The 22,498-nt window shown below is 33.5% G+C and overlaps 1 protein-coding gene across 1 annotated transcript in view; it reads right to left on the reverse strand.

Annotated features, from left to right (window-relative positions):
- The window catches only part of LOC124358251 (vitamin K-dependent gamma-carboxylase), a 28,243-nt gene extending 6,188 nt beyond the window's left edge, over nucleotides 1-22,055 (reverse strand). Inside the window, exons 1-8 of the mRNA XM_046810544.1 lie at nucleotides 21,908-22,055; nucleotides 20,225-20,390; nucleotides 16,472-16,657; nucleotides 12,478-12,641; nucleotides 7,567-7,710; nucleotides 4,766-4,884; nucleotides 2,755-2,886; nucleotides 32-368 (exon numbers count right to left, since the gene is read on the reverse strand). Coding sequence (XP_046666500.1) covers nucleotides 32-368; nucleotides 2,755-2,886; nucleotides 4,766-4,884; nucleotides 7,567-7,710; nucleotides 12,478-12,641; nucleotides 16,472-16,657; nucleotides 20,225-20,390; nucleotides 21,908-22,055 — 1,396 coding nt within the window. The remainder of the gene's footprint in view (nucleotides 1-31; nucleotides 369-2,754; nucleotides 2,887-4,765; nucleotides 4,885-7,566; nucleotides 7,711-12,477; nucleotides 12,642-16,471; nucleotides 16,658-20,224; nucleotides 20,391-21,907) is intronic.
- Nucleotides 22,056-22,498: the final 443 nt, after the last annotated feature.

A 22,498-nucleotide genomic window follows, 5' to 3' on the forward strand; every position in this document is an offset into this window, starting at 1 on the left:
AGTAATTGTGTGTATAAATCACAGATGATACCTGGGAAATCAGCCACGAAGAGGACGTCAGTATGGTTGGACCAAGAGTACACCTGCTCTTCTAGCTGGGTGATCCGTTGCCGCCAGGGGTTAAATTCTGTGAGCAATGGCATGAGCCAGGATATGGGTCGGAATGGGGACCAGCTGACCGACAACAGGTCCGCCCGGGGATCAAACATACGTTGCTGGAACCTGCGGTTCAGCGAACACCAAACGTCCATGTGTACTGCAAGGTTCCTGATGGTGGGGTGGTCTCGCTGGATGTTGTCTCTCAAGCAGTGAGCGTACTGGTGCATCATGTCTCCATGTTTACTGTACCGTTCTGTATGTGTCCATGCCTTCAACAAATTAGCTAAGTTACATATAGCCTTTTAAACATATACTTTAAAAAGAAATGATTTCATTATTTGAGATGTACAAGATTATGCTTCAATATTAATATTAATTTTTTATAGCTGCACAGACAGCAGGACCAGGATTAGGGGTTGCAGTCCTGAACCATTTTTGTTATCCCGGGAGCTCGAGATTAGAAAAGCAAGACCTGTTTTCCACATTGTATAACGTAAATTTCATAACAAAATATATTCAAAAATTATTTATACTATAAATTACTTTATTCACTATGTAAAATTGTACATATCTGGTGACAATAAATTAATTGGTACTATTTAAAATTATTTTTCGTCAAATTAAATATAATTACATTAGTTTAGTTACAAGTATACCTAAATAACCAATATGTAATATAATATCACAAGGTAAGTCCTTTCTTTAAAAGTAGTAGCACACTTATTGCTTTACTTCTACTTTTAATTTAAGGGTGAAATCTAATGTAGATTAATTTGTATGACAACTATACTTTTATGATACAATGATCAATAATGACTTATTTTTATTCAAATATCCTGACTTTTAAACACAAGATCCCAGAATTGCCATGTTGAGACGCCGCCGGGGTTGTCAGGATTAAAAACCCCCAGGATATCAGGATTCCAAATCTCGGGATTGCAATCTCTAGCCACGACCTAACCCTTCCCTCATACAACTATGAAATGTGTGGCTGTTTTTATGTATATTAACAGTCAAATAGGCTTGTCATAGTAATAAGTTATTCTAAGATGCTAGTTATCTAAAGCAGATTCTGGTGTCCCAATGTTCTATATTTTGTTGGGGAGTATAAGATTTGTTGATCTTGATAAAATCACTCATTAAAGACTCTTGGAGATTTTTCAATTCTTTCTTATTTGGTGTGTGATAATGGTTAATAATAAACTAATATTTGAAGAGTTGTGTTTTTACTAATAGTTTTGAAACGAGCAATAATGATGGTTGAACCAAAGATGATGGTTTCATTGAGAATCTGTATCATCGGTTAATCTTACCCCTATATACTCAACCCACCAGAACGTTTGTGTGACAATAAATAAAATTTCATTCCTATAGCAAATTATTCCATTGATTTCAAGAAAAACTATGTTAGGTTGTTATACAATGCAAATTGGCTTCCTGAATTAACGTTTTATTGTGAAGACTGCTGTAGGCAGAAACAGATTTGTTACAATTTTGCTCTTGGTACGCATGTCTATGAGAACCATATGGCTTCTGGTAATACATCTGAGTCATTAATAAAATAATTAATACTATAAAACAATAATGATTTATAGTAGGGAATAACGATTTCAGCAGGGTCCAAGTAGATTCGAACCCACACACGTGCAGACCCCACTTACACCAGTGCAGGATTAGGACTGGTTGCATTTCCACCCTACTACACCCTCCCTCAATTACACCCAGATTTTATTATTTGTAATGTTCTCCTAAAGTGATTAATATATGAAGATAGTAAACATCAGAAAGAGACAAATGATTTCAAATAACGTATAACACTGACATTGTCACATAATACTGCTTACTATTGAATCTTAAAATTTTACAGCATTACATGGGATGTAAATGATAGGTGTTGCATTAACCCATTGCGGATCGTATTGTTTTGGCGCGCGGGCACGAATTAATTTACGGTCAGCGGCCGCACAAACAGCAATGGTGCGCCACAGTCTCGTTCGCTATCGTATACTAGAAAATTCAGCTGTGAATGTATTCGTTCAGATGGAATATGGGCCTGCTAGGGTATCCGTGATGTAGGAACGATAACACACAAGCAAGGTTCCAGGGTGGCAGGGATGATGTCTAAATCATAGTCTAAATAAAGCGGCTCGGGCGAAGCGATTACAACATCCGGGCCATTGTCTAGACTAAACCCGCCAACATGTATGTCTACGTCTTTTCGTTGTGTCACTAACCTCAAAAGTATTATAATAACAACTGAGGAAAACACCCAATCAGCGCTAAAAAGCAGAGAGTAAACTCATATGAATGATTTTTCAACTTCGACATACAACTGCGATCTGTAGGATAATTATAAAACTTTTGAAAACTCTAAACGTAAACCGTTGTTAAATACTCTTAGTTGACAAGTGAAGACGATCACCCGATCTATCAGACATTAAAAGAACTATTTGGAGGGAAATTTAAAAGCAGACCGCTTTTGCAACCTGAGCTCGTCATCGTGCCGTTAGGCCCAGCCGCTGCGTGACGAGCCCAGCTCGTCAGTGATCCGCAATGGGTTAACCCAACCCTTTATGCTTGTAGAGGTTCGTGCATGCAAGGCCATGACCTGGTCTTCAGCCGCACTCCCTATTTGATAATATCATAATTACAAACCTGAGGATCGAGAAAATGTTCTTCCCCTGTGTCTTTATTAACAACTCTGACCACAATAAGGATGGTCTCCCAACTGTGCACCATCATGTCCCAGGAGTAACCGTACAAGCCATTGGTCCAGTTGTTGTAACCCTAAAACAGGTTACTCTCATAATTTAAAATATTTCAAACTTCCACAACCTAAGTATGAGAACATGGTCTTTAATCAAAGACCAAGAGAGAATGAAATCAATTTTCTTCTGGAACAAACTTTACTCTTATAAAGTGTCAAATATGAAATGTATAATCTTAATACTTTTTTAATGGTACCTAGTATAATTTGTTACTTTTCTAACAGATTTCACAAAGAGATTGTCTGACAAATTGTACAATACATTCACAATTTTACCATTGTCAAAGATGCTACTTAATTTAATTGTATAAAACAATTCTGGGGTTAATGATATACGGGTTTATGAGGTCAATAAATAAGATATTATTTTATGAATAAACAAATCATTATCACTACATTTTCATTTACAGATTTAAAGTGAAGTTTGAGGAGGAGGGTAGAAACTGAGAAGTATTCCACAATAGTTGAGTTGTTTAATTTGGAAAACTACCTCTTTACCTTATTCTCATAGATGTGATGGTAAAAACCCTGCCTGATTACAAACAAGGTGTTTGTCTTACATAAGGATTCTGGGTGAGAGATTCCTTCTCTGAATCTGACAACGACTGAGATATCTTGATCATACAATATTCTCCTATAGGTCTAGAAGTCTTATAAATCTTCCTAGATTCAGTTGCAATGTAATTTTTCTTTTTACGGTTTGATTCAACCTATTTCTGTCAGACTGTGATAATCTGATGCATGGCAAAGTAAATATTCTTGGGCACTTGAAATGTAATTGGACCTTGAGGCCTAAAAGTTGTGGTATTTTACCATCTAGGGGTCAAATATTCTACAATATTGTTCAGTATGATGTTAAAAGTTTCTGTGTGAAAACACAATTTTCAAATATATGTCACTTTGAATGGCACTAGAGGAACATATAGAATATTATTGAAATATAATGATATACAAAATGTAATACTATGAATACCATACTAGGCAATTTATATTTTAGAATATTACAATTAAATATTAGAATGACTTAATATTTAAGAACTGGTAGTAATGATGGTAGTCTTCATTTTAGTCCATAACAACAATGTTAAACTTCAAACACATTTGCACACTTCTTTTTAGTAGAATTATGAGAAATGTTTGAATTAAAGTTATGATGAGAACAGACCCAGCAGCCAGACAAATCTGATGACTAAACCTGGTACTACGATTGACATGTTGACATGATATACAGTGTAACAATAGTAAATTCTTTTGGATGGTCAAACTTAGTAACCATTGACCTTTGTATCTGATGTAAATGGCTCCAGTCATCACTCTCTATATGTACATCAAGTTGTATTTATATTTTCAAAAACATTCATTTGTTAAAATTATTCTATACCTAGCACATTTTGAGGCCAGTTTTACTTTACCAAAAACTAATCATACTAAACTTTTCTAAATAAAAATTCTGTCAATCTGACTGTCTATATGATATATCGAGAATGAACTGATCAATTGAATTGAAATTGAGCATGAAGCTTCGTTCAATATAGGCAACACTGAGTTCAATTATGGTGAACCATAGGATTTGGCACGTTATTGATTCCTAACACTCAGAAGGCTCAGGACCACAATTTTTTTTGCCTGCCAGGATGTTGCATAACTTTTTGTCTGTATAATTGTATGTCTATCAGTATGTATACAAGACATCTCATGAGTGAAAAGAGCTGTAGACTTTAAATTTTTCAAGCAAATTCAGACATATGCATGCCTCCTATTTTGTTATTAACTAAGCATTGAGAGAACCATTTAAATTGATATGGTAAGCAAATAATTTGTGCCGACTGTCATAAAAATTATTATGACTGAAAATGAGTAAGTTTGCTTCTATTAGATGTATGTGTTTATGGTGATTACCTGTGTAAGAAAGTGGGAATAAGGCAGGAACCCTTGCAGTGCTACATGGGTTAACAGCAAGGCACAGGTAAACTTCTGGCTCCCTTTAATACCACTCTCATCTTTATTTTGCTCTGCTTCTGGAAAATAAATGTTTATATAAAACTATAGTGTAGATCTTATAGGGTGAATTTAATGAACAAATATTTAAATTTCCGTGTTCAACACATCTGCAGAATTGCTCAAACTCCACATCAGCACTGACTGTTAAGTAATTTTCTCCTCACTTTGCCTTCATCGCTTGTTGTACACCACAATCTCCTTTCTCTGTTTAGTTCCCCATTGTACAGAATACTGCACCTTGTATTATGTTTCACAAGTATTTTTTACCAAACTACTTTGTATTTGTTAATAGGTGCTTAAATTTGCAGCCTATTCTCAAATTATAAATCATTTTATAAATCATGCTTTGATATATAATTTTAATATAATATCTAAAAACACCTTTCCTACTCTTAAACTTTGTATTCATGAACTTCTAAACCATCTAGCTAATAAGGGGTTACACACAGGCCCAGATTAACACCTTTTTGCGCCCTAGGCCATACTTTTGAACTATGCCCCCTTATAACCAACCACTACCGCAAACCCCTCGCCCACATCACTCAGACCCACACTAAAAATAAAATCTTATCTTCTCCTTTGGGTAAGTTACTTTAGGTTACAATTGATTACAACAATGCATTAATTTCAATGGAAAATAAATTCATTGTCATCATAGTTCTATATGAACCAAACTTAATTTAAATATTAAATTAGGCTGTTTGTATTTTGTTACCTACCTCTCAGCTTTTTACATTAAGATTTTTACTTTCAATTTCTAGTTTTTGTGTCGTTAAAGTCCATAATTTTGCGATTGCTCCAAACTTGTCTATAAGCTTCTCGTGTACAATCGTCCTCATTTTGATCTTTTCGGTGATGTTATTAATTATGGATAAAAATGTATTCACTCTGAAGTTGTCTCATCTGATAAAGCAAACTTCACTGGCTCGGGATTCGTCAGCTTGAAGATTCCTGGTTATTTTGCATTTTTTCTTTGCAAAAATCTACTGCTTTGCTTTCATACACATCAAATTGCTCTCTAAATTCTCCAAAAAAAGTATTAGTGACTTGAAAATTTCTATGACGACTGCTACATCAACGTCTTCATTTTGAACATATTTATTAACTTTATGATGCCTAAGGAGAATAATAGTTCCCCATAACTGAGCTATTACAGCTGTTTATAATCAATCTTTTGATCAGACCTCTTGCTTCCACTCAGGTACCAGTTTTTTTTATATGGGTCACTCTCCAGTTCTTCAAGCTTTGATGATACTAGACCATTCTTGTAAATCTGTCACGTCATACTTAGTAAACCACCTTGTAGTGGAACGATTTGTTGTTATTAATTTAGTGTTTTTGTGCTTATCTAATACTGTCCATCTGTATGTTGAGTTACAAAAAATTATAAACTCTTGAAGGAGATGAAAGAACTTTACCCCTTCAAGGCAAGAATCTACTGTGAGAGTACCAACTAAGTTTAGAGAATGGGCCGTACAAGGGACGTATGATGCAAGTGGACTGACTTCCAGAATTCTTGCTTGCAGACCAGAATATTTTACGCGTTATTGTAAGATTACCCATGGCAATTTAATTTGTCCAATCCAAAAAGTTGCAGAGGATCAGTGACAGCTGTAAACATATCAAAAGCCTTGTGTCAAACTTTTGGCAAGAACTTAAGAAATTTCTCAACTGGCTCTCCACCTAAGAAGAGATCAGATTGCAGATTTCGAAACGTAGTGCTACTGATTTCTTGTTTCACTGAACGATGGCAAATGTCCGGAAAAATCCTGTTTCCTTTACTGATCCACATGTGAAATGTCAAAAGTAGAATCCACAACAACTGAAAAGTATTGAGTTTATAGCCTCATTTTAATAGTAGCTTAGTACTTGTTGTCCAAGAAAATCAACAAATTCATTGCACACAGTGGATGAGAGATACAAAATGTTTCCTCTCACATGATTTCAAATTTTCTAATGTGGTCAGCCAAAAAGGGTAAAACCAGCAAGAACTTCAAGCATCATCATGTAGTACCCATTTGAATTGAAACCAAATACTTCTTCTGACTCCGAAACGGCAACCCACGAGAAGCTAAACCTTTACCACAACAATAACTCTTTGTAGTATCATTTTCCAGTGATCAACTAATTTATTTCAGTAAGTCTAGAATCAATTTTACCCAATTTTTCACCTCTTTCTTAATCCACGGTGCAAACATGTCACAAAACGATGTTATGGCTAACTTTTTTTTTACATACGTTTCTTAGTGATTAACTCTTACATCCACATTTTTCAGAGAAGTTGTAATGGTAAAAACTCAAAAGGTTTTGACACCTGCGAATATCTGTGCGCACACTCCAAATTCCACCAAAGCAAATCAGCTGATCCCTGAAACTAATCCCAGCTGTCTGAAGCTATTTAAGGGATATGAGGCAAGATCAAATCAGATAGTATTGACCCAAAAATACCATCTATATTTAATTTTATTCCAAATTCCTATTTTTATAATCAAAGATTTCTCTATGATAAAAATGTTTTTGTATTCATGCAAGGTAGAGGTTTTTAACTCTTATTTAGAGGAAGTATAAGGCTTTTTCACATAGTAAACTTACTATGTCCAAAAAACATACTAACTAACTCTAACTCTAACTAGTAAAATTTATAAAACTCACAACAGTACAGTTATCTAATAATTTTTTAATACTGATATTATACTTGCCTATTTTTTGGGAGTAAATACACACATTTGTATTTGTTGGTTCTAAAAGAGTCTTGAATCTTGTTAGTGATGTCAACAATTTTCTTGGCCAGTTTGTGTGACAGAATAATGGCATCGTAGCTAAACACACATATGGAAACATTCCTGCAATAACAAAACAGTTTATCAATGTTACAATTTTAAGATTAAGCTGGAAATCAACATTAGGTTTTGGTCTGTGAACTCAAACACAAGTATCATAAGACACATTTACCTGAGACACGAGACATTCTTAAGCATAATTGAAGTGAGTAATTGTTATTAGAAGCAAATCACAATTCCACCACCTGTGAAATTTCACTGCACCCAGCCTAAAGTGTCTCAACATCTAAAAGGATAACATTTAACCCCCTCGTGTTTAAGAGCTTCCCTTTATACTGGTTATAGTCCTTAGGAAGAATCTTCATCTCTATAACCATTGATAACCCTTGACTTCATCCTGAAGCAGTAGACACTTGATAATAAACTGCATTTGATTAATTCTTGACAGTTAAAACAATGGTATAATGTAGGTATAATGAGTGTCAATATTCTAATTTAAGAATTGATCAATTGTATAAAAAGAATGGTGAAGCAACCATGTTGTTAGCTCTCTCTTCATGGCATCGCAACTGTTCTGAGATTTGATGCACTCAGGCAGAGCATTAATAGCTTGGATCACTCGTATGATTGCTTCTCTGAATAAAGGGCTGTTCTGAATACTGATAAAGTAAAGTCTGAAGTCCAGCAGTCAAGTTTTTATTGTATACATACATTGTCACTTGAAGTACATATAAAGTCACCACGGTGATTATGCAAAGCTCAATAAAGGCATTTCTCTGAATTGCAGGCCTAATAAAATTCAGATGTAAATTTTTTGTAGAATAAGAGTTCTTTTTAGGTTTGCCTTACTAAAGTTGCCCCATGCTGAAATACAGTAGCGGAGGTAAGATTCAAAAACTGCATAGTAAGCAGTTGATGCAGTTTTTAAATCACTTATAGACAATCCTTTTTAAAACTTACAGTCCTATGGACAGCTTTTTGCAAAAGTAGTAAACATGTACAATCCATTTGAGACTGTTGTCAATTTTAATACCCAAGTGTTTGGCTACTCCAATGTTTCAATGTTTAGCAGTATCCCCACTTCCTATTTTCTGTGTCCTATGAATAGCTGCTTGCATTTACTAGCATTTACCACTAGATTATTATGACAGGACTGAACAGCCATCTCCATTGCTATGTGAACTGATACCTCTAGGGCACTTAGTGTGATGTCACTGAGGATTAGTGCTGTATTGTCCGCATACATCATGGTTATTGAGTATTCCTTCAAATACCTGCTGAGGTAGTTGGTAAATAAAATTAAAATGACAGGTCCTAAGATAGTTCCCTGTGGTATCCCTCTTAAGACTGAAAGTTTTATGGAACTCACTGTTCGAGTACATCCCTTCTCTGTGTATGTTAGTTCAATTAGCTGTTGCCTGTTTGACAGGCAACTCTAAAAAAATCTACCTGACATGTCACGTATACCATCTGCTTCTAATTTATTCAACGACTGTGCATTGTGAAGACAATCAAACAATTTGCTAAAATCTACTAGTAAGATTGTAGTTGTGTCGGTGTCCTCCAGTTGATTAATTATAAACTCTAACAGGTCTATCACAGCAGTGGTTATAGAATATTCTTTTATGATTCTATGCTCATACTTAGTAAGTAAATCATACTTAAAAAGGTGGTTATTAGTCTAGATAGAACCACCTTCTCAATTAACTTCACCCATTAAACCTAGCAGTTCTTTAGGGTTTTTTAAAGTTTTATATTTCCTTTCCTGGTTTATTATTGAAAAAAAAAACAGCTTTTAATTCATTGTCAGAGTAAGCAATTTGGCATCTAAAATATGTTTATTTTATGTCATAGTCCTTCTTTTTCAAGGCTACCTCTTGCTTATGTTCCAGCAGACCAGTTAGATAAGCTATTCTTGTGCCTCAAAGACTCCTCTACATTACCATGTGATCTGTAGGTTCCTAAGACATATACTGTCTGCAATTTAGTTTGAACTTTAACCATGGTAACCTCACACAAAAGCTCTTAACTTTACTAAGCTTTGTAATGGGAACTAGTTATACTATTGATATTAGAGATTTGTTACAGAAAATTGTTACACCTTCTTTTCTATGTTCTTTCTGACTACAATTTGATACTAGTATGTGTTACCAATCAGTTTAGTATTGTGAATTATGTCAGATTTCAGTCCATGTTATATTACATTTAATATATGAGGGTTAATTTTATGTGTTAATTAATATAAAGGTGATTCATAATGTCAATTTTATTAGACAGACAATTAACATTCTAAAGTACGATTTTTAGATTTTTTGCTGCCTGCCCCTCCAAAGATTGTAATTTAAGGTTTTGTATAATCTTTTTCATATGCCTTTACAGTTTTCTCCTTTTCTTTGCCATGGCCCTCAAAAATTATACAAAGCTGGTTCCTAAGTTGTCTCTCTGTTTGAAGCTGATTTTCAATGTCATTAACTGCTTTTACCAGCCCACTTATCTTATTTATAAGAGCCTGCTTTGGTTTTCAAGCTTTTCATTAGTCTTGATAAATGATTTTATTAGAACTTTTTATTTCAAGGATTTGTTGGGCTAATTTTGAATTTTGAAGGATTTTATTTTGAAGATCGAGCCTGAGCTTAATGCTTTCAATGCTTTCTATATATTTCCCACCTCTACGGCTCGGGTGAGGGCATTCTCCAAGTCTGGTTCCTCATTGAGTAAGTTTTTATTACTATTATTATTTATTTTAATCAGTGCAAGCTTAAAATGTTTATTTTTTAAATTTTCGACTAATGGGTTGCTATAAAGGTAGATGTTTACTTAGTAGGCTGCTAGATTTCAACTTTTTACTACTGCAGTTTTGCTGTCTCCAAAAAACATTTGTTGCTAGATCCTTATTTATTATCAGCTGTAATTGGGAGTGCCGATGGCCGAGCGGTCTGTCGTTGGACTTTGGGTCTGAGTTAGAGATAGCGCAGGTTCAAATCCTGTCTTTGACCGTTGCACTTTTTATCAGTACCATCAACCTCGTACTGTATCGACTCTCCCCCTTATTTTGTTTGATAAGATCCTCGCACAGGCCAGTGGCCCATGAGGACGGACAGAATAAGGCTTAAAAGGGGAGATCGGTCTCTCATTAAAAAAAAAAAAATTGTTTTAGTACAGTATTTTAGCAGATCAATGATGAAATCTTTTATCTGTGCAAAGATCAATTTGGTAGGTAGTCATTTTATATGAGGTGTAACAAGAAAAGGGACTGTATGAGAGAACATAAGACTTCAATGTCAAAATTAGAATTTGAAGTAAGTCACGTTGTAAACCACCATATCAGTACAGACTATCAAGGTAATCAGTATAATCGGACTATAAGGTTTTTGTAAAATCCCTCCCCCATTTCAAGTTAGTCGTTCTGATTCACTCAAGGCAAAATGGAAGTCCTATGTTCAGATTATATTATTTGCTGAAAGTAGACACTGTAAAACATTTGATAAGTGTTGGACAGTTTTAAAAAGTAAGTAAGGATACCACGTTATTGAACTTGATGTTTTCTTTTAGGAAATGGATAAATCCTTATAGCATGGAGGTTACCAATCTTTCTACTTTGTTAATTATTATAAAACTTAAAAATTCTTGTATTTAACCTTAAGTTTAGTCCTCAGTTTGAGATTGGTAGATGATGAATTCAAATGTACAATACACACACACATACCTTTAATGTCTTCTTCTTGTCCTACAAAAATGGTATTTGGTTGGAGTATATATTATATTTCTCTTCCTTTACTTTTTACCTTTTAGGTTTATTTATTGTATAGTATTGTTTAATTACTACCTCAAAAATGCCAGGCATCAAATTGTAGGTGAATATTACCTGAATAATGGTACAATTTCCAAGAAATTGAAATGCATACCTTAATAAAACATTTATACCTTTCAGTAGTTAGGTGTTACCTAATTACTAGCAGAATAATGCATTTGTTGGAAAAAATCAAAGGATTAGAAAACATAAGTCCACAAATCTAATTGGTTTTTGCAGAAGATTCAGATTTGAGGTTAAATCAATTATGGGAGGTACAAAGGTTCTCTTAGCAATAAGTGCACACACCAATAGTGCCAGTTATGTACTGTATGTGTAGCCTACTCTTTTCTTGTTAAAAAAAATTCTTAATGTACAATAGCAATAACTGCAAATGTAGAGATATTGGGGTTAACAAAGTGGATTGATAGGTTTAGTCTACCGCGAAGGATGACTATTAGAGTGCATGGAGCTCCTTTAATATTAAAGGCTGTTGCTAGCCTAAACATGAGAGAGTATCTTCCCCTATCCACTTCAACTGTAGCTAAGCTGAACATCACACTGAATCAACCCTTCCCACCATTGTTACATTGTTACTCAGTAACTGCACCATGCTTTGGGATTGTGTCTTAAACATTGTAGTGCACTCAATTGTCCTCTGTTGAGACAATGTAAATGTCTAGTCACCAAGGTTACACTGTATTTTGTAGTATAGGTGTCTCTGATATCAAAACTATATAAGGAGTTCGCTTCATGTTAGAGTGGGAGTAATTGATATCAATTCAAAAGATTAAACAAATATAAAACAAATGGTTCTACCAACTCCAAGTAAAAAAATGTTTATTAATTTAGTGCTTTAAAAAGTATTGCAATTAAAACTACATTAATATATTCACTAATCATTATTTTTATTAAAGAATTTTATTAATCTAGAAACCAGTTGTTAGTTAAATTATGAAGTTTTTATAAGCAGCTCCAATGATGAATCATAATCTAGTTAATATAAAATTTTAGTCCTTATAATTACACAATTTACATACCAATTGAAAAAATTCTGGAGTTCATTATGTGAAACGATGCAAGAAAAATTAATGCTGCTGGTCTTGTTTTGTCGAAATACATGAAAAACCCAACAGTTAGGTCCAGAAAGAATCCAAAAAAGTGAACAATCCAATAATCAATTTGTTCTTGTGATAGAAACAGTCTGAAAAAGATAAAAAAACTTCAGATAACAATGCAAAAAGGAGTTTTTATTAACAATTACGCATTCCAATTATTCTAGTTTATAATATATTATGAAAAATTGAGTGTTTGTATAATAATTTCTAGACAATATTCCACCATTTTCAGTTTCTTTATGATAAAATGATTGATACTAACATAATTGTTATGGTCTAATACTTGATGTTAACTGTGTCAAGCTAAAAAATACAACCAGTAAAAAATGTATCAATTTTACTTTTTACCTTTTTGTTAATTTTCAATTTTATATTCATACATAACTAGCACAACTGACAATTGATTTGGCTCGTCAAGGAAATTCCTCTTTCAATTACACAAAAGGGTTTGTTGTGCATTTAACAATGTAAACTGGCTCTTGCCTTCTATAATGTTACTTGACATAGGAAATTTCAATTTCAAATAGCTTTACTCAAACAAAATGTATATCAGTGTACAATGAATAGTGTCATTTATAATTTCTAATGACAATGTGTCCTTAAAACTAGTCCTTATGTAGGCCTACTACACTATCCTTTGACAAAATGTATCTAGATGATGTAAAAGTAAAATTCGTAAATTGAATATAAAACTCCATTAACTAAATGATGCCTTAATATATTCTTAAATTTATTAATGTTATTTTCTGTTATTATCATATCTGGCGATGATTTAAAAAATATTGCTCCTGTATATGTAGCTTCCTTTTTGTAAAAGCGGAATACTAACAGAGGAATCTGGATTGTGAAATAGGAAAGTATTAGATTGTAATTTATGCTAATTATTGCAGTTATACAGCTCCTATTACACTATGAAGTTTCATCCTGTCCTATAATGAGGTAAATGGCAAACAAAGGAGGAATCCCACTCAAAAAGTGTTTTGAAGTAATACTGTAGTAGCTTACATCTGGATTCAAGGACAGGTTTTGAACTATATGATGCAGGAGTCAAAATCGCAGTGAACTTAGGAAAACAAGCCATGGTATTAGGTATACCAACACAAGTCATGTCAATTCAAGAACCAGAAATTCTAGCTGTTCTAAAAATGCTGGACCCCCCTATATTTATGAGTCAAGGATAGTTTGGAAGTATGAATAATTTAAAATAACTGGCAAAGAAGAACAAGCACTCCTTGGATGGATATCAATCTCAAACAGAGCAGTTATAGGAAATTATGTGGAAAATGGATAAGGGAGGACTCTTTATTTACTAACAATCAAAAGTATTAAATTTATCCATTCTCATTCACTCCTAGATCTAGGAAAGTAGGATAAACAGCTGATAATAATTATGCTAACAAGATCTTTTTCAAAAACATGAAATTTAGATGGGTTTGTGATAAATTGATGAATGCAGACTTTATTCTCATTATCTGAATATATTTTCTAGCAAAAACTTTCAGTTTCAACTAAGATATGATTCTGGTCGTAAGTTTATATGGCTGTTTTTAAACTTAGTAATAGGAATAGTTTATATATAAATAGTTTAATTTCCAAAATAGTCAAAATTTGCGCTTCTGAAATTTCGGAGGTTTTACAGCATATTTTTAATTCATGTTTGGATGAGGGAGTTTTGCCAAATAGTCTGAAGATTATACCCATTCTGAAGAAGGAAACTGTAAAATTATTTGAACGCTATCGCCCCAAATCTCTGATTCCTATACAGTACTTTCAAAAATGAATATTTAGTTCATTGGCAACACTGACAGAACATTTAGGAAAAAATAATCTTCCTTACTCTCTCCATAGTACAATCTCATGGGATTTAGCAGAAGTCTCAAATTTGATGGGTGAACCTAAGTAAGGAAGATGCAAAAGCCTTGTAGGTTTAGGTGCAGAGCTATAGGCCAATCCTGAAGAAATAAGGTATATTTTTATCTTTACTCATGTGGTTCTCAGTGCTACCAACATATACTGCCCAAATTAGCTACTTCATCAACAACATTACTTTGAAAATAATGGCACTTCAAACTTTGTTCGGTGGGTGTCCTTTCAGTTGGTTCTATACTAAATAATAAAGCATACAACTAGTACTTCTTTTCTTGTTTATAAAACTAACTGCAATGGTAACATCTTCTTACAAAGAACCTCCCTTCAGAAAGTTTCAAATGGATAATCGTGTTGTATAGTTCTATAAATTCAGTCTCAAGATTAAGGAAGATTGCTAGCAATTATCTTCTTTTATGGTATATCAGCTATATTATAAATAAGCCATTTATTCTATAGCATAAAGCATCCTCAGAAAATTGGTAGGGATGCTGTGGTAGTCAACCAGTAAGATGTCCAGCTTATCGGTTTACCTGAGTGGATTGAACACGTTTTTCACATTCAGGATGTCCTATGTTGAACATTACTGAAGGTAAATGAATTATCACTCTGTGTAAAGGACAGCTAAAATCCATATTGACTGCATGAATACTCAACACCAGCAGTCTCTATGCTGTTGCAAGTCTTTACTGCCGTAGCCAAACAAGTAGTTTCCTCGCTTTGTCCAGCATAAAGATAGGACTGGTACGGAAATTTCCCTAATCATTGCTGTTAATAAATTGTTATATTCCCTCAATCAATTGACAGTTCTATATATCCAGCTGCTACTGCAATCCGGTCTATGATGTAGCTTTAAGAACTTACACTAGAACACTGTTGAGGCCTGGTGCCTCATATTGGCCTGTATCAGTTGAACAGTCTATGTCAACTTCTCATGTTAGAGAAAGGGGATTCCAATTTGTTTACTGTGATATCCTCATGTTCCTGAACTGGATGTGTTAAAAACAAGCACTTGTTCATAAGAGGGTCACCTATGATTGGGCCAACTGATTAGACACTGAGCTGCCGTTTTGTTCTGGATTGAGATAGAGCTCTAGTTTTCACTGTTCTTTTTCTTTATCAAGACCTTTAAAATGTGTCCATTAATGGGTTTTTTTCATTTAAAAATGTTGAGCTACCCCCCTTCCCTCCAAATCCCATTTTGGGGAAATAAGAAAGGTTGTAATAGTGACTAAACATCCACTTCTATTTCCTAGAAAGGTGTCTGAAGTTCCATCCCTCCATCTTTAACCATCAAAAACTAAACAGAATGTATCCATACTTTTGACTCATGCTGTATGTAATTTATAGTTACTCTTACTGTTAAGCTGTTAAGTGTTGTTTGAATAGTGTCATTGCTTGATTTATGTTATCTATCTTGAAAATGGTAAGATCATGTACTAAAGTAAACTTAATATTTTAAAAATACATGAAATATTACTTAATATTGTATGTAAAATTATAATGTACTATATCAGTAAAATCATGTTAAATATAAAAATTGCTACATGCTGCAGATTAGAAGATACATTGTTGTTTTGTATCATAGTAACCAAAAGTTGACAACAATTTTATAATCTGATTAAGATATAGCCACATTTAAGTTTATTTTATGTTGGTGATTAGTAATAATTTTATTATATTTGTATTACAATACGGTACTGTACAACAGTTTGAGGCGAGACGGAAGTTCACTGTTGAGACCAATGATGAAAGGATTCTAGGGGATGAATGTTGTAATGAATACCCTTCCAAAAAAAGTCTCAAGTGAGAGACTTATTTCTGTAAACACGGGTCTCAGAGCTGCTAAGGTTTTGGAGACAATTTATGAAACAAAGAAGTAGAGAAAATATGAAGTAGAGTTCACAAAATATGGAAATTTGTTCTCCTGGATTAGGCTTATAGGCTTTATTACATAATTTCGAACAAGAGGTAATATACTCTATTTTAATATAATAACAATTACTATATAATTTTAACCTATTTTAAGTGTGCTATCACTCAAACTTACTTGAATGGGTCGAAAAGCCAATGTGAAGCCAGATTGTTCATGGAGTACCCACTGAGCCAATCTTGATCCAACTTTTTCAGTCCAGCGATGAAGTACAAAATAAATACTTGGAAGCGCAAAATAGCATAATTCCAAAGGGGCACATGGCCATTCTTTGGGGATTTGCCTAGTAATCCATCTATTGACCTGTGAAGAAGAAATCAATTAGCATTAGAGCTTTAATTACTATAAACAACAGTCTCTCAGCAGATATGTCGTCCAATCCTAAAATCTGTTGTCACATAAAATGTCAGTTGCATGCTGCATAACATTGATCAACAAAAACAGTAACGAGGGTACTGGTCTTGTAGTATAAATATATCTGTGGCAATACAAGCATTTTTCTATCAAATAGTTATTATAGGAATGTTAGAGAAATATGCTTTTTTTAATAAACATTCTAAAAATAAGTGATAGTTACTGAAAGACATTTAAATCTCCTTATCCACTTTAGAATAATTTTACTTTAAGTGCCAGGTCTTAAATTCAGAGACAAACAGTTTTTGTAAGCACCATTCATATAACTAGAATTTCTCTGAAACATTCCATTAATGCTGGATTGAAGAGCTCCGAGAAATATTTGATTATTTACTTGGACTATTTTAGGTAAGTGGGAGGAAACTTAGAGTTGAAGTCTGTAGTTGTTTTAGTGAAATGTAATATGATAGAACCCTATTATTATATTTAATCAGAAGAAGGCATGTGGTACATATTCATGTTCCTGGTTAAGAGGTTGAAAAGTTAAGAAAATTTGTTATTGGCTCTCATTTTAAATTTTATGTATGTAGAAGCACTTCTGGTTTTAATGAATTTTATTCAAGACACTAAAATAGAGTTTCCCTTTGTTGACACAAAATAATATATAGATAAGAAAGTGTGAGAAAACCACTTCAGTCAAAAAGTGTCTACTTCCAGCCCTTGTACTCAACTTCTGGTCTAAGGTATTTTCAATACTGCAGTAACGTTTTGTTCCCCTGAAACATCAAGAAAATATGTAGGTCTAAAAATTATAATTTGGTAAAAAGGCATCTATTTCCTTTCTTTAGTATACCATAATATTTTTTAAAGAATGTCATTATAAATTTATTCACTATTGATGTAAAGATAGAATAACATGTATATAAAATTTCATCTTTCTAGGATAACAGGAAGCTGAAAACAAAATATAACTCATCTAAGGATTGCAATCCCATTTCAATCCTTATAGGTGGGTGATATTACTTTGTCTGTTGAGAATATATGTATGCATCAAATTTTACCTTATTAGGACATCAGGAGATTGGAAAAAAGTATGTTTTTTCTAGTGAATGCAGCCTCATTTCGTCCCCTATGAAAGTGTAACCTTCACAATGCTTTTTTACTATTTAAGTCGAGACAGCGTGCCAAATTTTAACTTCCTGAGTTATTGAGAAGTTTGAGAATTAGTTGTGAGTGAGTAAGGGCTTAGCCTTTTATGCAGAGATTACAGAAAAGTATTACACACGTTGTATTCAATAAATGTAACAACAAGAAAAAATACCCAGTATTTAATTCAATTTATCACGAGGAGGTCATTATTTAGTCATTTCATGCTGTTACAGGATAATATAAACTCGAACCCCAAATATACTGTACAATATGGTATATTGTGCCTCATTGTCACTCAGGTAACATCACCTTTGATGTTACTTACTGGTTCTACAATCCCTCAGACTGGATCTAGAAAATATAATGATGAAGACTGATATGTTACCTTCTTCTCAAGAATGATCATTTGGGATTGGATCTAGTGTCCAAAAACTACAGAGTTTTTGCTGAGTTTTGGCCCTTAGAAGAATCATGACTAGGGCTCCTAAAGCAGCAAAATGAACTTCAGTAGTTAAGTTTGAAAACAATCTATCATCAGAGCTCCAGGTGATGTAAAAGATCAGGTCTGTCCACTATGCCATATGTGGGATTTAGGTGGAGATAACTATTCTATCCAAATACAGATGTTCATTGCTGATGCTGTAAGCCTAACATGGTCTGTCTGTGAAAAGGTGTCATTGACACTTATGTCATAAGTAGAGTCACTAGCTGGGCCCAGCAAGATGTGTTTGGTACAAGTTAGATGTTTTGGCCGATGATCAGGATTGAAGATCTTAGTTCTTACAATTATGCCACCGTGCCATGAATATCTTTTTAATTTTCTCAGTTCATCACATCAAAACATGCAACCCTAACATGCGATAAATTTATTTGTCATATGCTACATCAAAATTACTAGTTAAAATTCCATAATACCTTTGTTTAAGAAAAAAGGAGACCCTAGAAATAATTAAGAAAAATAGCTTCATAACAACTAACAAACAAGAACATTATATAACTTACTATTAAAAAGTGACCAGTCTGTGTATACAAAATGTATTAGTATAATTTTCTTTAAACAATAGAAAGATATGTAAGCTTGCATGAGAACACATTGTAATTCTGGATGGTAAAGTATGTCTAATGTCTAATGTGGTTCCTATAAAGCAGGAAAGTTGTTTAAAGCAAGTAATAATGAAGGCATCAGGAATTTACTGGAGGTTAGTTGACTAATAACATTTGTTTAAACAATGGTGTTACTTGTTTATGAGGTGCGCGACTACATGATGATAATTATGTAGTCATAGATAATTTGGCATTATTGGTGAGAAGAACAATTTCTTAAAAATCCAGGCTAGCCGAAATTCTTTGAGTTCAGATTTAAGTTTTGTTTAACTCGTGGATAGTTTATTTATTATTATTATTTACAACCACACATTAATATACATGATTTGAAAAAACTGGAAGTAAAATTTTGAAGGGAATTGCACATTATTAAACAAGGATAAATTTCAATAAAATGGCATTACAGTAAATTTGTTATTATAACGTCTGAATAATAATGTGGTAGTTAGACTTGAGGTTTGCATGGATCTTTAGTACATTCATATATTATTTGTTTCAGTAACAGAAAAGTTAAAACTATGAATTGAGAAGTATTCTAAAAATTTTCTTTAGTATTCTTCAAATATTTAAAATAAACCTTAATATAAAAAAGTAATTTATTGAGAAAATACATTGGAAGTAGTAGGCTGAGCTACACAGTTCAAAACATGTTGAAATTTGTTTAACTTGATCTTAATTTGAAAACAACTGAATTATTTTGATTTAATTTTAAAAGTTCAACTGAGAATCTTTTTTGCAATAACTTTGAAAACTTAGAATAACATTTGATTTTCCTTATTTTAATTAAGAAGAATATTATGTATTTCGGTAACTTAGACAATGCGTAACATGATGTGCTAAGAACAGCATTGATGTGTTGTTTTAACGGCAAATTTCAATATTCTTTCAATTAATTAATCTTTAAATTTGATTGACAATTCAAAATCTTTCAATAGATGATGCAAAGATTTACCAGGTATCCTTCTTTGTCTAACATATGTTTCAAAATAGTGTATGCATAAGCCATTGAATTTTCAGTCACAAACTATCTTCTTACGTAAAAACATTTTTCATGCCAGTATTTCATCTCTTAAGGAATATATAGTAGCAGTAAGTTGACTTTTTTCACACCCTATCTATCCAATATTATGTAATGTTACAGTTAACACATAGAACATAGTTGTACAGAATGTTCAAAATCTCTACCTTCTGTGTTATTAAAGATTATTCCAATACCAATAAAAATGTATGATCATTTGTATACATAATGCTACAGTTACATACCAGCAATAGTTAGCACAGGAGAACAGAAACATGACTGAGAGCAGACCATAGAGGTAAGAGTGATTGTTCCAAGCTGACTTGTCCAGAAGAAACAAGTACCAATAAGGCAGTGTGAAGCATAGACAACTCATCCTGAAGTATGCTCCAAGCATTATACCTGCAGCACCTACAATCAATTCAACAAGATGAATCATACATGGCTCTATAGTAACTGCACTATTTTGTCAACTATAATATTTATCACTATAATCTTGTACTGTCATGTATCATACCTATCTGTGCTTTTACTGGAAGAAGAGAGCACTTTTTAAATGTAACTTAAGTGAGCTCCAAACAAACTTTAACTTTTGTAAATATGTTGAGCAATTTAGGGATGTCCTCTCTGTCTGAACTGCCACAGACACCTCCATTCTGTACTTGAAAGTTCAGAGAATAACTTTCTCAATATTGTAGCAGTTGTGCAAGCAGCCTAAGATGTTCAACACATCTGAATAAGGTAGTCAAATGCTGATAACCTCTTCATCCTTAGGTTCACACCGCTCATGTCAAGGCTATTATCAAGTTTTCTGGTTCACTCTGTATCTAATAATTTCTCATACAACTAAAATCTTGAAATATTTTGACCTCTCTGTGAAGAATTATCTTCTATGAACAATCTGACAGGGATAAGTAGTAGCAAACAAAGATTTGTTTCCTCTAAAAACTTATAGGTATATATGAATGCTTTTCAAGTATTATAAAGTGAAAACATATAAGTAATACATGACTGAGCGTGTGGCAGCAATGAAAGTTCGATAGTGTCATCTAACTACTAAAATAGCAGAGTTGCTTAATTATAAAAATCATGAATAAAAAACTGAACCATCCTCTCACCATATCTCTCAGCCTATAAATTATTGCTCCTCAAACTTGCTGATTGAACTTGCACAGCTGAAAGTAAGGCAAGATAGTTTGGAACGTTGGAACATGCATTTAAGGACTTAACAGCACGAATTCAAAATACTAAAACCTCCTAACTCAGAACTACAAATTTGTTCAAAATGTCCAAAATACTATACCACAAAATAATTTAAAACACTATAACGGTTGAACGAAATAAAACACCATCCAAGAGGGGAAAGAACTGTTTCTGTGTTTCATGGCAAATGACTAAATACACATAATTTCAGAAACAGCAGCATAGACTATAAAAGAACTGAGGGGGATGACAGCCAACAAGCTGATAAGACTGGGGGGGGGGGCAAACCCTAACAGAAAAATAGAATATCTCCTTTGTACCAAGTACTAAGGTGAGAACCAGTCAAACCACTAAAACGGCACAGCACCTGGACAGCAACGTTGGCAACGTAATGCTATGAGCACTTTCACACCTGTGCTGTGCTGGCGATGTGTCGGGACATGTTGACCTGCTGTTGATCTGTAATCCTCTAGACGTATCTGTTGCCATGCAATCACAGTTCAGTCCTGCTCTTTAATTGTAGGAACAAACATGAACAAATTATTTGTTAAAAATTCAATCCATGACTGAGATTCAAACCCAAGTTCCTGAGGTGATAACTAAGACACTAATTATTCAGCTACTATATTACTTACACAATAAGAAACTTGAATTAGCTCAATTTTACAGATATAAACCAGCATTGTAATCTTTCTGAGGACTTGGCTGTGAGTGTAACAACTTACCTAACCACATTACAAGGTAGAGTAGGCACATCCACTCCAAAGGTAGAGGTCGGAGGAAGTCGAAGAGAGGAAAGTGACAGTTGTGAGGGTCTCCCCACTTCACGTCAGCTTGTGAGAGACCTCTCTCCTCCAGTATATCGACCATCATGAGCAAGCCTTTAGGTAATAAATAGAAAAAAATGAATAATTGAAATCACTTTATGATATGCTATACTGGTGGCTTCCCATGCAATTTCATAGACTTTGGATGTGAATGAACACTTCTGGTTGAAGTGAATTATATTTCCTACGCCAATGTTTGCCTTGTTGCCATGATCATGAAAATTACTTTAAAAGTATATATTCATGGCTATTGCAATTTATTCCGGTCTTAATATTTTTGATTATGGCATAGTTGATTTTGCCTTGTTTCCCTGATCAAGGCAATATACACACATACACAGGTCTGAGAAGCCTACTTCTCTCAAAAATCAACTAATATGGGTTTTAAACAATCTTTAGATTGATAATAAATGTCAGATAATAATTTTTTATTTGATATCTGCATTGCAGTACTGACCAAGTACTGTGTACTTAATATTTTTTTAGATG

Source organism: Homalodisca vitripennis, chromosome 3 (genome assembly GCF_021130785.1).
Source record: "Homalodisca vitripennis isolate AUS2020 chromosome 3, UT_GWSS_2.1, whole genome shotgun sequence".
NCBI classification, from domain to species: Eukaryota; Metazoa; Arthropoda; class Insecta; order Hemiptera; family Cicadellidae; genus Homalodisca; species Homalodisca vitripennis.